The sequence below is a fragment of the Aspergillus tanneri genome (genome assembly GCF_003426965.1).
Source record: "Aspergillus tanneri strain NIH1004 chromosome Unknown AapTan_2_pilon_pilon_pilon, whole genome shotgun sequence".
NCBI classification, from domain to species: domain Eukaryota; kingdom Fungi; phylum Ascomycota; class Eurotiomycetes; order Eurotiales; family Aspergillaceae; genus Aspergillus; species Aspergillus tanneri.
The window spans coordinates 2,302,974-2,318,589 of record NW_022984629.1 but is presented as its reverse complement, the minus strand read 5'-3'; the positions used below and the strand labels follow the sequence as shown (position 1 = coordinate 2,318,589).

General features: G+C 50.9%; 7 protein-coding genes across 7 annotated transcripts; 2 read left to right on the top strand and 5 right to left on the bottom strand.

Moving 5' to 3' along the window:
- Positions 1-654: 654 nt before the first annotated feature.
- ATNIH1004_000746 (NAD(P)-dependent oxidoreductase) lies at positions 655-1,537 on the bottom strand (the record flags this gene model as incomplete). Its single annotated transcript, XM_033565452.1, has 2 exons — positions 655-950; positions 982-1,537. 2 exons carry the CDS (start codon positions 1,535-1,537, stop codon positions 655-657), a joined length of 852 nt encoding a protein of 283 aa, XP_033431209.1.
- A 483-nt stretch (positions 1,538-2,020) lies between these two features.
- On the bottom strand, positions 2,021-3,425 carry ASK1 (DASH complex subunit ask1; the record flags this gene model as incomplete). The annotated part of the gene is made up of 4 exons (XM_033565451.1): positions 2,021-2,157; positions 2,223-3,132; positions 3,188-3,294; positions 3,353-3,425. 4 exons carry the CDS (start codon positions 3,423-3,425, stop codon positions 2,021-2,023), a joined length of 1,227 nt encoding a protein of 408 aa, XP_033431208.1.
- A 188-nt stretch (positions 3,426-3,613) lies between these two features.
- ATNIH1004_000744 (uncharacterized protein) lies at positions 3,614-4,788 on the top strand (the record flags this gene model as incomplete). Its single annotated transcript, XM_033565450.1, has 2 exons — positions 3,614-3,687; positions 3,765-4,788. 2 exons carry the CDS (start codon positions 3,614-3,616, stop codon positions 4,786-4,788), a joined length of 1,098 nt encoding a protein of 365 aa, XP_033431207.1.
- A 632-nt stretch (positions 4,789-5,420) lies between these two features.
- Positions 5,421-6,879, top strand: kat1 (putative 3-ketoacyl-CoA ketothiolase (Kat1); the record flags this gene model as incomplete). The annotated part of the gene is made up of 4 exons (XM_033565449.1): positions 5,421-5,488; positions 5,552-5,732; positions 5,813-6,389; positions 6,452-6,879. The coding sequence occupies 4 exons, from the start codon at positions 5,421-5,423 to the stop codon at positions 6,877-6,879; spliced, it is 1,254 nt and encodes a 417-aa protein (XP_033431206.1).
- Positions 6,880-7,055: 176 nt separating this feature from the next.
- Positions 7,056-8,066, bottom strand: ATNIH1004_000742 (putative zinc metalloproteinase; the record flags this gene model as incomplete). The annotated part of the gene is made up of 1 exon (XM_033565448.1): positions 7,056-8,066. One exon carries the CDS (start codon positions 8,064-8,066, stop codon positions 7,056-7,058), a length of 1,011 nt encoding a protein of 336 aa, XP_033431205.1.
- Positions 8,067-8,706: 640 nt separating this feature from the next.
- ATNIH1004_000741 (putative mannosylphosphate transferase (Mnn4)) lies at positions 8,707-9,792 on the bottom strand (the record flags this gene model as incomplete). The annotated part of the gene is made up of 3 exons (XM_033565447.1): positions 8,707-8,794; positions 8,860-9,287; positions 9,352-9,792. The coding sequence occupies 3 exons, from the start codon at positions 9,790-9,792 to the stop codon at positions 8,707-8,709; spliced, it is 957 nt and encodes a 318-aa protein (XP_033431204.1).
- Positions 9,793-10,504: 712 nt separating this feature from the next.
- On the bottom strand, positions 10,505-14,687 carry STU1 (uncharacterized protein; the record flags this gene model as incomplete). Its single annotated transcript, XM_033565446.1, has 4 exons — positions 10,505-12,344; positions 12,404-13,582; positions 13,679-13,797; positions 13,878-14,687. 4 exons carry the CDS (start codon positions 14,685-14,687, stop codon positions 10,505-10,507), a joined length of 3,948 nt encoding a protein of 1,315 aa, XP_033431203.1.
- Positions 14,688-15,616: the final 929 nt, after the last annotated feature.

The window sequence follows — 15,616 nt, the reverse complement described above, 5'->3', positions numbered from 1 at the left end:
AAAATGTTCGGCGTTAGAATACCCCTTACACCTGGTCTATTGGACAGTTTGTACATACATATATCTTGACCGTGTGGTTGGCTCTTTTTCCTTCCAATTATGCACTCATCTTATCATCCATTGTCCCCTCCCCTGACCCTCTCCTGATATCTACAGCTCACACTCGATACCCTTTTGTCCTTTCCAAGGCGATCATGTAATTTTGTCTTTACGTCTCGATTCCGCTGGCTCAAAGCTAGTTTATCTTATGTTTTCCAAATCATCCAAAGATGCGGTTATCCGATATTTAAAAAGTCTATTGTTTCTTCAGCCATCTGGCGAATTCCCTAAGTTTTAAGCACTCTGGTTTTTGAGCTCTACACAAACATCATGAACTTCCAGTGCTTGACGTGACATAGTGATTGAATCCTAGTAATATTGGCTCAATGAATATACTTCTCCAAGGCGTGAAGCTACGGGAATGAGAAAAGTTGATATGATTGGAGACTACTACCTATGTAGTTGTATGTACTTGATTTCAAAACACGTGGTTACAGACAACTAACTCTCTAGTAGGAAAGGCGATGATCAAGGACATCACTGAAGAAACTCCACACCGAATGATATACAAAATTCAAAAGGAATAGACACATGATATACAAACCGCAATGCGAACTATCTTTTCAGATACTCATTGATCGCCGCCAGATCCTCTCCACCCCGACCATCAGCCACTGCCCTCTCTACCAACCTTCGAAGCGGAAGAACCAAATCAGACGAAACGCCCTGTTCCTCTCCGACCTTCAAGATACTTTGCGTAAGCGCCATCTGCATCCCCAAATTCGCCCCCTGAGTCGCATACTCCCCCTCATCAATCTGTTTAGCCATGACATCCAAATACCCCATCATAACCGTAAGCCACGGTTTCAGCAGCTCCAAGAACCCAGTTATAGATGTCCCCCCCTTCAGACCTGACCAGCGCAGCGGCATGCAAACACCCACAGCAAAGTCCATATAACCCCGACAGAAGCGCCAGATCATACAATGAGGCCCTCCCGGCATCCGTCCCGAGATACCGAGGTGTTCCGATAAGAGATAAATCCCCCCGGATAGCAGTGAAGGTGTCCTCTGATTCGCCCCCGCTGCAGAGCAGAGTTGAATACGCGGAGCCTATCATATCTGGGACGGCCATGATTCCACCATGAATGTATCGTGCGCCGGAGGGGATAATTAGGGCGGATAATTCGCGCGCTTCATTTGGTGTGCAGCTGGTGACATCGATGATGGTTTTACCAGCCAGTGACGATGGCGAAGATGATAATACCGGGGAGAGGGTTTCTTGCACGGCGGATTTGTCAAGAAGACATATGGCGATCAGGTTCGTGGCGAGGATCGCTTCGGATACGCTAGACGCGAGTCGGGCGCCTTTCTGTACCAATGGTGTTGCCTTTGTTACGGTGCGGTTCCATACCGTGGTTTGATAATTGTGTGTGATGTATTGCGAGGCAAGTGCTGCGCCCATGGCGCCGAGGCCGATGAGACTGATTGATTTAGCCATTTGTATAGTAGGTGATGGATAGTGGTGATGGATAGTTGACTTTGTTTTAGATAGTGGGTAGATTGTTGAGGACGACTTTATACAATATAACTAAAGCAGGAGATCAATGCGTCATTGACTTGAAATCAGGTGTTATAAAGTCACCCTGTAGTCTTTCCATGGAATGACAGAGTATAATGAATGCACGATCCGTGATCACTGAAGTGAGTTTAGGGATCGGCCTGAGCTGAGGATCCAATGGTACTGTTCTAATGAATGAGTGAACCAGACCACCAAGCTGGGCTGGATTAGCTTGTGATTTTAAGGTGTTTCATGGTTTTCTATGTACATACACTTAAAGACGTCCATTGTAGATACTGTATGATGGATACAATAACAGAACCTTGTTCGTGATCATTCGCTTGTTTCAAAAAAAAAAAAAAAAAAAAAGAGAGAGAGAGAAAAGATGTGTGCAACAGATATCGCAACTCGAGAATTATAAGATTAAAAGGTTTCATCTTCCAGTCGCTCCACGCGCCGAATGACACTGGGACTTTGCTCGTCGGGCAGGTCATCCGTGGTGTCGTTTGCACCTGCAGTGAATAGGAGATCCTCGACGATCCGCTTTGATGCTTCCTTGGCTGTTTGGATAGATGTTAGTGCTTCTAGTCGCTGTATATATACAATAGATCAGGGTAAGACCAACCAGGAGTCCTCATCAGACGGCTCTGCGGAATATGAAACTGCATGGTTTTCGGGGGACTTGGGCCTAGGACTTCGTCGTCATCATATTCATCATCACTGTCCCAGACGCGTCGGTTCCTGCCTCCGCTTTTCACTGGGGTCAACACGCTTGTTCCGGGCTGTGGCGTGATGCGCAGATGGCTGCTTGTGCGTCTCCTTCGGTTCGTGCCCGGGGTTGCGGCCTTGAGGGGCGAGGAGAAGATCTCCGCGTGCAGCTGAGGGGCTTCGGGCTCGGGGCTGGAAATCGGAGAGTCGTCGAATGCAAACTTAGACGCTGACTGCTTCGGGGTGACTGTGAATTTGGAGCGACTAGCCCCGCTGTAGGGTTTGCTGAGAGGGGTGGCCTGGATACGATATGTCTTGTCTTGCAGACGGTGCATCACAGGATCGGATTCCGATTTATGGGAGACGGGCGGAACGAAGGGAGAAGATGACATGGGGGTATCAAGCGAGGGGTTGTGACGCGAATATTCGTGCTGTGGCCTGGACGGAGTCCTGCCTGGTGTGGAGGGTAGTACGGCGTCGTCTCCCTCAAAGGTTGGCTCGGTTTCCTTATACGGGGAGGGATGCGCGATGGACGAGGTAACGGTGGTATCGTTATCTGGATGTCCCCTTTCATGAAACGTACGAGGGGTGCTGTGAGATGAGAGGCTGAGCGATGTGAGCTCTAGGTCGTCGGCTTGATGGTTCCTGTCAGCCCGCTCAGAAGACGGGGTTTCGTAGGAAGCGCTTTCGCTGTAGCTGCTTTGGGTGATGTTAGTTGTGGAGTCCTCTTCCGTCACGGTCGGTTCCTGCATCGTATCTTCGTCGGGTTTCTCCTCGTAACCGGATAGGGAGACATTGGCGCTTGCTTCGAAGAACTGTTTCCAAAACTGACAAAACCACCGTCAAATTAGGTGGCAGGTAGTTCATAGGGTTGATACATACTTTGGCCCCTTCCCAGACATCTTTCGAGTGATCTGCGTATTGTTCGACGATGGGAAGGATGCTGGTGGTGACGATCCGATGGGCCTGGCTGAAATTGTGGTCAATCTCTATGGAGGTGTTTTAGTACCTGACCGGGATTCATTGGGGGGTCGAATACGACGGTACCTTGCAGCGTGAGGGTAATTGATTGTTCGAGTTTCTCCAGTTCCTCCGTCAGCGTCAAGGGACGCTGGGCCATTGAAGACGGACGAGACATGGCGATCCGATTTTGATGATAATGCTGATGTTGTTGTTTATGTTGTTGATGTTGATGCTGACTGTTGACGGGAAACGCGGAGAAAACAACGGAATACCCAAAGCGGATGATTAGGGCTTCCGGATAAGGGCTTGTACATCACGTGGGACCAGCGGGGAAGCCCTTTTGACATGACGCTGACACTCTCTTCTCCCTCCTTGCTGCTGCCTGGAGAGGTTGACGATGCCGACGCCAGTTGCAAAAGGTGAGTCATTTGGCTGTCTGTTTTTTTCTTCGCTCAGTCCTTGCTTCGATAATGATATCAGGCGATGTGCTTATCAGTATACCCATACCATACCTCCGGGTACAATCCGGTGGAGTACTCCGGATAGACCTGCTGACACAACCAGGACTTATCATCACCGTGTCAGCCCTCGTGGCGGCGGGTATAGCTGTTTATGAATCCCCGCAGTTTCGAAACTGGATCGATAATTCTCGACGGAAGATCGCACTTGCGTTACACCATCTTGGTGATGAGATCCAACCGCGAACCTCTACGTCATCTCCGAGTCAGGATATCTCCATGACCGAAGAAATGGGCCCTGAAGCCGAAGAGCGACGGCGACTCATTCGGGAAGAGATCCAGAACCGACGTGCTATGATAGAGGAACATCAGAAACGACGGCAGAGCGCCGGGCTCGGTTCGTTTGATGCGCTAGTGGACGACGAAGGCCGCTTGCTACGAACAGATACTCCAGAAGTATCCAATGGTTCCCTGGCGAACTCAACCGCCGTCGAACTGTCTACATCGCAGGTCGTTCAGCGGAGCGGCAAACAGACCGGTTCTTCGACGCCGTTAGGTGAAGGTGAGCCGGCGAACGCAGCGGCCGAGAAAGATAGACTGCACGTTGCCATTCCATCGTCTTCTCAACTTCAATCCGCCACGCTGATTAACTACACCCCTACTTCAGAGACTTCAGGTATGGATTTTTCGATGCCGACGCTAGACCAGTCGGAAGATGCCGTGCAAAGTCGATCGCGATCATCCGGCCACCCCGAGGGTGGTTCACAAATCCTCTTTGCTCACTCCGATTTTCCAGCCAATGACACCAGTCGGGACCTCACAACCCCGTTCTCAAACCAGTCAGACTTGGATTCTGTCAGCTTTGCTGACCGGGAACGTCCGACCACACCATCCTCGACCGGGAGTTTCAGCCAGATCTATGAATCCGCGGTGGATGAGTCGTCGGACGGCACGTTAAGTGACTTAGGTCGATCGACGAGTGTTGCCACCCCAGTTAGCTGGTCGGAGGTTGGTAGTGTCATCAGCAACGATGACTTCAATGCTAGCCACCACGGATCGTAAACATGTGAGGAGAGGTCTGTATAGAATAATGGAATGCTTGGGTATTGTTTAGTAAGTGAGGATGGGCGCAGGATTTTCTTTCTGTCTTTCTTTCTTTCTTTCTTCCTTTTTTTTTTTTTTTTTTTTTGGAAGGAATCTATGGAGTTTTCATTTCCTTCTCCCTTCATCCTTGACATTTTTGTTTTTGCCAAGATATCGCAACACCGTTGCTGCTTTGTAGGTATTTGTAGAGACTATTCTGGATTTGACGTCCGCTGCCTGGCTGGGAAAACTAGTTTCTTCCATATACCGAGGACTTTATTAAAATAAACTCACCTCGTAATCAATCCAGTTAATTAGTGGCACAGAACAAGTCACGGGTACTTAATTGGCCAGCCATAATAGCAACAGGCGCAGGTAGAAGGTACTCCTGGCGGAAAGCAGATGAGCCTCGGCTGTCGGCTTTGCCTGACATCACTTGACTTGGACGATGACTGCTCTTGCACGCCGTATTTTTCCTCTCATTTTTCTCGTCCTCCATCCTCCTGGACTTTTCTCCTGATTTCTATACCATTCGTCTGAACAAGTAAGTACTGTCTGTATCTCCCCGCACTGAACCCTGTTGACATAACATTCATTAGCACCTGTCCACCATGGCTACAGAACGTTTGAGCTCACTTCTCAGCCACCTTAAGGGCGGTGGCAACGGCCTCTCTACCATGTATGTAGAATCAAACTCAACCATCTGTCTCATCATCGTCTATTTCTAACTATCTCCGTGTAGAACTCAGAGGAATCCCGACGATGTCGTCATCACCCTCGCTCTACGAACACCCCTGACCAAGGCCGTTAAGGGTGGATTCAAAGACACCGATCTCGATTACATCGTCTACGCTCTGCTGAAGGAAGTTCTCTCCAAGTCCAAGGTGGATCCTGCTTCGATCGAAGATGTTTGCTTGGGCAATGTACGTCATTCTATCCACCACTCACATTCTGCATCACCAAAATCCACACAGAGAAAAATAGCTGATAAAATGAAACCTAGGTCAACGACGGCAAAGCCGCCTATCTCGTGCGCGCCGCCTCCCTCGCAGCAGGCATCCCGCACACGGCCGGCGGATCATCAGTGAACAGGTTCTGCTCGTCTGGACTGAAAGCCGTGCAGGATATCGCGAACCAAATCACGCTGGGCGCGATCGACGTCGGTATCGCGGTCGGTGCGGAACTCATGTCCGCTCCGGGAGATAGACTCTCCAAGCCGTTCAACGAAGAGGTGCTCCAGAACCAGGAGGCCGCGGACTGTATGCAGCCCATGGGTCAGACGTCAGAGAACGTCGGCGCCGACTTCAACATCTCCCGCGAAGCGCAGGATAAGTATGCGGCGGAGTCGTACCGTCGGGCCGAGGCGGCGCAGAAGGCGGGCTGGTTCGACGATGAGATCGTCCCTATTACTACTAAGGTCAAGGATCCGAAGACCGGTGAGGTGAAACAGGTCACGTTGACCAAGGATGAGGGCATTCGCTACGGAACCACCGCCGAGTCGTTGAGTAAGATTCGGCCGGCGTTTCCTCAGTTCGGAAACCGGAGCACCGGTGGAAATTCCAGTCAGGTGACGGATGGAGGTATGTCTTTATTTATTCTAATTTCATCTATTGTTTTTTGCTCTCTTGCTAATATACAATAGCTGCCGCCGTCCTTCTCATGCGTCGTTCCAAGGCCATCGAACTGAACCAGCCCATCCTGGCCAAATTCTGCGGTGCCACCGTTGCCGGTGTGCCGCCGCGCATTATGGGCATCGGACCCTCGGTGGCCATTCCCAAGCTACTGGCCAAGTTCAACCTGAACAAGGAAGACATTGACATTTACGAGATCAACGAGGCATTTGCCTCCATGGCTGTGTACTGTCTGGACCATCTGGGTCTGGACCACGCCAAGGTGAACCCGCGCGGAGGTGCCATCGCTTTGGGTCATCCGCTGGGCGCCACGGGGGCTCGTCAGATCTGTACGATTTTGAGTGAGGCGCGACGCACCAAGAAGAAGATCCTCGTGACGAGTATGTGTATTGGCACGGGACAAGGGATGGCTGGGTTGTTGGTCAATGAGCAGGTGTAAGTTTTCTATGATCTAGGCAGTATGCAGGTTGTATATACATACGTACAGACAGACATTAGAAAAGTCAATTCTGAAGTTATGTCATGCTATATATCATACATCGTTACCTCGTGGACAGAATCAATATGTAGGACCGGATATCTATATTTCCTCCCATCCCATCCCATCCTAACCCATCAAGAGTTCTTTTCCCTATCCTTCCGCATTCTCTCCTCCGCCGCCCTCGCCATGATTTCCCTCCTGTCCAGTCCCTCCCCATTATCATCTCTCACACCACCGAGAACAAACTCCCCCCCGGTCCAACCGCGCTCATCCATCATCTCTCCCCCTTCGCGCAACGCCTCCCAATCATCGGGATTATAAAAGTCCTGCTCCGTCAGCCTTCTACCCCCGTGCTTCCAATCCGCCCGCTCCACCTCCCGCTCGATCTGCGCCGTCAGATCCCAGAAATCGCGATCATGTTCGCTGAACACGCAGTGGGCCAGCTCATGGCACAGCGTCTTGCGAATCGTGCGGTAGTCGCGGTATCCGTCGTAGGCGTCTGTGCGCAGCCGCAGCTCGATCACCTCGCCTTTGTTCCGGTTTAGGCCCAGCGTGCGTGACTCGCTCGTCGTATGCTCGGCTGGATCCATCTCCGTCAGGGTGGGCACCGAGAAGCGGTGCTTCGCCATGGCGGCGCGGATGCCTGGATCGTCGCGCAGACGTGCCAGAAACTGCAGCGAGCGGTCCGGGTTGGGCAGGTGCGTGAGCGGGAGGAGGCGATGGAAGGTGTACGAGTTGGAACTGGAGGAGAGGGTGTGGATGCCGCTAGCGGTGCGACGAACGGAGGATTTCTGTTTTGCGGATGCAGCGAGCGCCGCGGTGCGGGCTTCGGCGCGCCGTTTGGTCTCGTCGGCTTGGGCGTTCAGCGCGGCGATGTCCTTAGCAGGGGTGCCGAGGAGGGTAATTTTGAGACGGGGTGAGTCGACAGGAAGGAGAGCGTTGAGGCGTGTTGCCGCAAATGGCGGCTTCTGGAGTCCCGGTTTTGGAGAGATGAGGAGTTTCTGGTTCTCGATGGGGATATGAAGAGCGGATGCGAGGAGTGTGGTAAGATCGTGGAGGGTCGCAGTGGCCGGGAGATCGAAAGTATGCGGAATGCCACTGTGGTGGATGGTGAGGGAGAGCGGAGAAGAGTCGTCGTCATCCATATTTGTCGTCGTTTTAGCTGAAGATGGGACTGTCTACAAGAGAGGGAGATGGATCGTATATGCGGAGGGACCCTTTCGATCGACTTCCACGGCGATTGGGTTTGTCAGCCGGAGATAACGATAAGACCGGTCACGTGTATATATATGCCCTGACAACAATCGTGTGGCACCCATCCCTGAAATGATCGTCGTCGCAGCCATAGGCGATTCGCGTGGCAAAAAGATAGGATGACATTAAGGCTAATCTAATTTCTTGGGAGCCCCTCACTAGTAGAGGCCATGTAGGAATTGCCTAGTGTGAGTTGCGGTGAGTTATAAAAGAGGACAGATGCAGCCCTAGTCAAGCCGTATCCTGATATGGTACGGGGAAAATGAAGATATCCAGTTGATTGTGGAATAAATGCAGCTGATCGCAATACGGACAATGGCATGCGTACGTAGCGCAGACGGAAATCGAACCAGTATGTTTCTCCAATAACGCCGTCCAAATAAAACTTCCCATCCCCCAAGTCCAACTCCAAGCTAAAACTCAATATATATCCCGAATGCAAATGCTCCTGGGGATGAATAGAGTAGGGTCTGTAAATGGGATCGTCCAAAATCAACTCAAGGGGGTAGGTACTGTGGCCAATCCCTCACATTATTCATATTGACGGCCTTCCTTGCTCTCCTGATCGCCAAGGGTTGTGTCGGGAACCCATTCCTCTAGATTCGGATGCCAGGTATAACTGGGAAAACAGTGTCAGCAGCGTCCTTATTCCATGCGCTAAAAATAATCACAAGGAGGTCTCACTTATGGAAATGCGTTGATGTCAAGGCTTGTGTTTGGTATTCATCGGTCAAGACTGACTTGTATTGGAATGGCACCTTCGCCGACACCCCTTCGAAGGTTGTCCTCCGCAAGGGGTATATATCCTTGGTGTGATACTTGTGGTTGTTCTTACATTGCCACACGTCCGGGTTCTCCGGGTCCAGATGACTCAGGCCGGTGATATCGATATAGAGACCAGTCTGCATATCAATCCATCGTGCATCGATAATGTTCAACCCCTGCCCCCGGTCCCGTTGCCGAGCCCAGGGATTAACGTCGAGCAGGTAGCTGAGCTCCGGATCGCGGAGTCTAGGTCTGTAGTGGACAATCGTCTGGTTATACTGATCGGCGAGATGGAGCAGCATGGTATCGGTTACTTGGGTATCGATATCCCAATCCCACGGCATGATCTACAGTGGGAATTGTCGGGTGAGCTGACGCCGGCGATACAAGCACTACACCGGGGTCCCTTACCTTGCCATTCCACCACCACCCCAACAGGGTGCCGTGTGCGATCCATGTATCCATGCCATTGTCGTCGAAGAATTTCAAATACGCGCGAACCATGTGTGTCAAGGTCTGTGACCGCGCCTTAGCTGAGACGGGCTCGGTGAAAAACCGTGTATCGTAATGACCAAGAATGTCGTCGCGTCCCGGTTCATGGAAATACTTGAACTCGGCGGACTTGTTGAGTCCGTACTCCTTCCACAAGAAATCCTCCTCCTGAGGATTTCCACGCTCGGCGCTTGCCTCGAACGGACCGGGATATGCGGTGGCCAGCGCTGACCGGGCCGCACAGACGCAGATCAAAAGGCTCCGCGAGATCATTGCCACGGCCGTTGTGGGGGTCTCAAGTAGTGGTAATCGGATGTAGTGAAGACTTTGTGGTGTATATGACCATCCCTCGGCTGGCATTCTGGAATGAACTGGACTAATGGAAGAAGGGGCGGAGGATAGAATGAACGGAAATACGGAAAAGTATGACAGGGAGACAGGTATAAGGAAAGAAGATCCTGTCGGAGGCTGATCAGGAGGTGAGAAACAGGATGGAGGATGGCTCAAGGACCAAATGCTGAGTTGTGTTAGAATTGCATAGTCTATGACATAGGTTCAGCACATTCACCACGGCTGACCGGGAACAGACAAAACAGAGGGGAAATCAGAATCGAGAGGGACCAAGGGGGAGGAAGGAAGAAAATCGGGTTAGGAAAACAATTGGCACAAGACCAATTTCTCAGACGGGGTCAAAAAAGACAGAGAGAGAGAAGGAAAGGGAGAGAGATGGACAAATCCGGTCAATCCGCGGCTCTGGTCAGGACCAGCCTGCCTAGGCAATGAGGACTGGTCAGAGAGAGAGAAAGGGAGAGAGAGGGGCTCACATTCACATTCCTCGCGGATGAGAAAGAATGGAAGAACTACACAGTATCAAAATGACCTTGTCGCTTTCATGCGAGCCCGTCAGCCCTACGATAGAACCTAAATCGCTTCCCGTCAGGGGTTTATTCCTAACTGACTGACGGCTATATATATAGCCAAACCGTTGCGGAGTGAATGAATTGAGTATCAGAGGAAAGCAATGGTAATAATATAATATTAATCATATTTATGTAACACGAAACCCGTCTAACTAGTTTCTGGCGATATAGTAGGTCAAAAGGTTCCGAGATCCGTCTTGTGGCCGCCCAACGACCCGCCAGAATTGGTCATCGTCGGCGACCATCGAATGCAAATGCACAGACAACTGCATCACTTGTCGTCTGATTTCTGGGTGTTCGTCCATGAGATGATTGGCGGCCAGCGAGCCAACCTTCTCCATAAGATCCTCCGGGAGACGCGTACCCTCCTTGTTTCCATGCCTGAGTACACATGCTAACAGTGATAGGCCCATAATAATAACATTGTCCCCTTCTTTACCCCTCTCCTCAGCGACGATGGTATCAACGAGAGCGTGCACCGAGTTATGTGTACCCTCCCCCAGCTCAGATCGAATGATCCCCATTGCAACTTCGTCGACCCGGAGGGAGAAATAGCATGATGTATCGGAGCATCGCCTTGTTCTCAGAAGTGAGGCGATTGCTTGAGAGTAAAGATGTGGTGATGATCGTAATTGCTCACCTATCCGTCCATTGATTGCCTCCTCAATGGTCTCTAGGATAGGGAGCCTCAGAGATGCGATACGCCCCTGCGATATCTTCGCCGGTTGGTGATCGCCGCCTTCGAACTCTAAAGCACCCAGGAGAGATGCGACGAGGTCGCGGAACTGGCATGTGTTCACCGAAGACCCATTCTGCGCTATCAGTTGTCGTAGCTTGCGGAGACCATTGGCGTCCATGCTGTTGCTACGAATCAACTGGATGCCCCTATCGAGCAAATGCTGCGACTTGGCGGGGTCTTTGGGTTGGGGGCTTACCGATGAATTCCCCTTCGGCATCTCCTTCACAGGACTACTACGCCTAGTCTGCCGATCCTCCGGACGCTCAAATGGCAGGTTCGTCTCAGGTAATTCCGCCAGAACACCCACCTTTGGGGCCTCGTCCTCCGCTTCGTCATCATCGTATGATGGAAGATCGCGCCACAGAAAATCTTCAGGAAGAAGAGAGGCCCTCCTTATCCATTCGGATGCCTCCGAGCCACGATCCGGAAGATCCTCTGTCAAAACACAGCTCGCAATACTCTCCTCGTCGTCTGACCTATCGTTCGCATTATGCTTCTTTTCCGGCTCCGCTGTTCTGAATATGGACGGAGTTACGACAACCGCCGCGTCGCGTCGATTGTCGTCAATGTTTTGGGGTAAGCTCTCAGTCATCGGGAATGATCCAAGCAGAGCTGGCTCTTCTTCGGAATCCGAACAGGATTCATCGCTCAATTTTGTAAGGATCTCCTTGGCGTTCCTCTGCGACTCACTTCCACTGGTGTTGGGTGCCTTGAATATCGCAGCAGAGAGGTCGAGCTTCTTCGGCCTAGTTGCAGCAGGCTTTATCTCTGGCTTATTTTTCGGCTCCAGATTCTTCTTTGCCTGGACAGGAACGATGGATTTCGCCGGTGTTGGCTGCTTTAGGTTGGAAGTTCGAGAGGTCTCAAGCCGATCAGAGGGCTTAGAGGAGTTAGATTTCACATCCGATGCTGGAGTGCGAGAAGCATGTAGTTCAGCAGTTGGGGGAAGAGTTCGAGATTTCAAATTCGGGCGAAGGGGTGCCGATGACAGAGATGTAAGAGACGTTTCAGTAGGGACAGCGCGCGACGCAGTAGATTCGGTAGACGGAGCAGATTTCTCCAACGACAGATGGGCCTTCTTCTGCGCTGCAATTGCCTCCCTCAGAGCAGTGCGGCCTGGAGCGGCAGGCTTGCTGGCTTTAGCGCTTTTAGCTGATGATGGCCGCGCGGGAGACGCTGGTTTGTTGAGATTCGGGTTGTTCGAGTCCTTCTCTAACAACGTTCGCGACTTGGCATCCAGGTCGGATAGAAGACTATTAAAGCATTAGCAAATAATGATGCATAGCCATCAAAAGAGAAGAAACAAGCTCACATCTTGGCCCTGGCGGGCCAAACCGCATCAAACCGCCAAAAAGTGTGACGCATCGCCGCCCTCACTTCCGGGTTGGCATCCCCAAGCCCCTTCGTGATAGATTTTACAATCATGTCGACACCCCCTCCGTGCTCAACGACAGTTCGATTCGTACTCTGGCAATCAATGATCGCACGGACCCACCCTGCGGCAAATAGGCGCACCTGGACCCTTTTATCCTCGCACGCCGACGACACGTGGTACAAGACACGGGCAGTAATAGTAACGTTCATGATAACGGCTTGGACTGCGTTGTCACCGTGATGAGCCGCGATCTTCTTCGGAACGCTGCAAAGTTTAATGAGATTCTGCATAATGATCTCTACCATTGAATCGATTTGCGGGCCACACCACCTCGCAAGATCCTGGATACAGAGACATCCGTTCGTCGTTAATGTTGTTCGGAGTGAATGAACGGTCTTAAAGACACCGTCAAGAAGAGTCCTCATGTTTGGGAAAAACGAGTCAGGAAAGTCGCGAGGTGCGTTGCCAATGACGAGTCGTCGAAGAGTGATAACGCTTCTCTCGCGGAACAGCCAGTTATTTTCTGACTCACGTCCTTCAAAATGAAAAAGCATTTCCTTCGCATAGTCGTCAATTTCGCGAGTCGACCGCACAAGGAGTGGGACAGCATCGGTTTCGTCCAGGCCGGGAGGTTGATGAACAAAAGCGGGTGTCTTTGTAGGTTTCTGAGAACGCGTTGGCTCGAGCTTCGTCATTACGCGAGGAGATGGGCTGCGCACAGGTAGAGAAGTTTCAGACTTGGGCGATGGGCTTTGCGGTTGGATTCTGGAAATCGATGGGCCCGGAGTAGCGTTTCGTGCAGGCACACGCGTTACCTTCAATTGGCGGCCAAGTCTTGTAATCGTGTCTGCAGCGGCGACACGATCTGCAGCGGCAGTACGAGTCTCGGTTCGCGTAGCAGGCCGTGGCTGCAGAGCATCGGCAGCGCGGACAACAGGGCGGGAGTGGCTCTCAGCCCGGGTAGCTGGCCGTCGCTGTCGACCAGGAGACCAACCCGAACTGTTCTCCGTAACATCGACCCCAATGGATTCCAGAATTGCATTCCTGATGCTCTTCCGCACACCCTTTTGTTCCAATGTCTGCTTCAGGAGAGTCTTGTTCTTCAAATTAACATCCCTAAAACCAGTTTAGTTACAGGGTATCCAAACCTCTACTGAAGAAGAAAAGTGAAAAGAGGAGATCCCAAGGCAGATTCATGAAAGGTGAGCATACCGATATAATTCAATGATTGTTGACTTGGCCGTTTCTCGAACGGAGCCATCAGCATCTTCCAGATGGAGGAGTATGGTGGGAACAAAGAGGGCATATTGAAGCTCATGCTTTTTCGACATCTATGAGGAAAGTTAGCTGTTAAATAATTAAAAAATAGGGGGTTGGGGTGGGGGAATATGCAAGACGTATGTGAACTAACATTCAGAGTCCATATCATGGCCATTTCCTTAGCTTTGGGGTTTCCTCCCCCAAGAGCTTCTTGCACATAGCGCTCGACCTCTTCCTGCGACGAATGCCAAAGATCTTCAAGTGCCTGAGCAGCCTGAGCACGAATGGCTCCCCTGTGTGATCCTATACGCTCAAGAAGTATCGGGTAAAGCATACGCGCCTGTAGCGCTACCAATTGTCTTTGCCCTTGGATTGACAGCCGTTTAACCAGATGTCCCAGGGCAGAGATCCCAGCGGAGAAAATAGCCTGGTATTGCGATGCTATCGCAAGGCGTATCGATTCAAAAAGAGTGGGGACTGCTTCTCTGGGGACATTTTTCTGCTTGATGTCCGATTTTACACCCAGTAGATGTCGGACCTTCGCCTCAATTGCCAAATTGGTGTTTTCCAGAACCTCGCGCAGCTCATCTGCCTTGGCTTCCATTTTCCACGCGCTTTTCCAGTGAAACTTAACCAGAAAGAGAACGGTATAAAAAAAGATTGAGCGAAGAAGTTTCGCTGCTTTCCTCAACAGAAACACTTCCAGAAGAAGGAGAAGGCACAAAACACAAGTGCAAAGGTATAGGACAACAGAGCCAATGTCGACGTGGACTTCGGGGATATCGGGTATAGTCCGAGCGATGTTCAGTTGAATTTTGACAAGCAACAAGGTGACACGAACGAAAATCAACTCAATAAGACCCAAAAAGTGCTTTGTTATAAACGCCTGCAGAAAAATGACAACGTAGAGGAAGACAGAGGCAAAGCCCCATGCGGAGACCTGGCGTATGTCCTGAGCCATGATCAACAATTAGTCCAAAGCAGTAAATGCCAAAACAAAAAGTAACGTAGAGCACTCAGATCCAAACAAGGGGATCCAAAAAGAAACAGATAGCAAAAACCAAACATTGGCAACAATTTTTTGGGATCTTTTCTCTTTTCCTTGTCCAATGCCAGACAGCAAAAGACACTGAGCAGAAGGCAAAAGGCAAAATGCAGACAGCCAAAAACAGAAAACGTAGAGAGAAGATACAGAAACTTGAGGGTTGGAGAGCAGGGAATCGCTAAAAAGCACAGTGAACTTGTACGGGAGGTCGCTTTACCAACAGAGGGGTGATTGAAGAGGAAGAAAAAGAGAAGAGAGAAGGGAACAGAGGGAGATAGTAAGCCCCCCAAAACAAACCGACAAGGAAGTAACATACCTGGTATATTGAAGCAGTCGCGATCACGGATTCGGCAGGCAGAATGGGTAGGCGAGGCCTCGATTTGAGCCGCAGGACAGCGACGAGAAGGGATAGCTGGCAACTGCGACGTCTTAGGAAAGGATTCGGGCTTCAACCACGATTCGGAGCAGAGCGCAACTACGCCGACGAATCCACGGACGAGATGGATATGGCGAAGAGGAAGGAAGCGACGTCGTCGTTGGCGAGGAGGGACGAAGGAGGAGAGAAAGTTAAAGTAGCTTGACGCAACAACTCCTGATAAGCGAATAAACGCTGCGATAAGCGCTTCGCACTTCGCATGTGTCTCCTAAGGGAGACTGTTCTGTCAATTGAGACAGGCAATCGAAAATCACTTGTAAACTAGTTGGAGAGTTGAGATGTTGTAAATAAACAAACGACGTCATAGAGGGAATAAGTGAGGAAGGAGGGATGGGGTGTGTTGTTGTATGGGAGGGCTTTTTTTTTTTTGTTTACCGGCGAGCCTCCATGGTTACCAAGCATTGGGCCG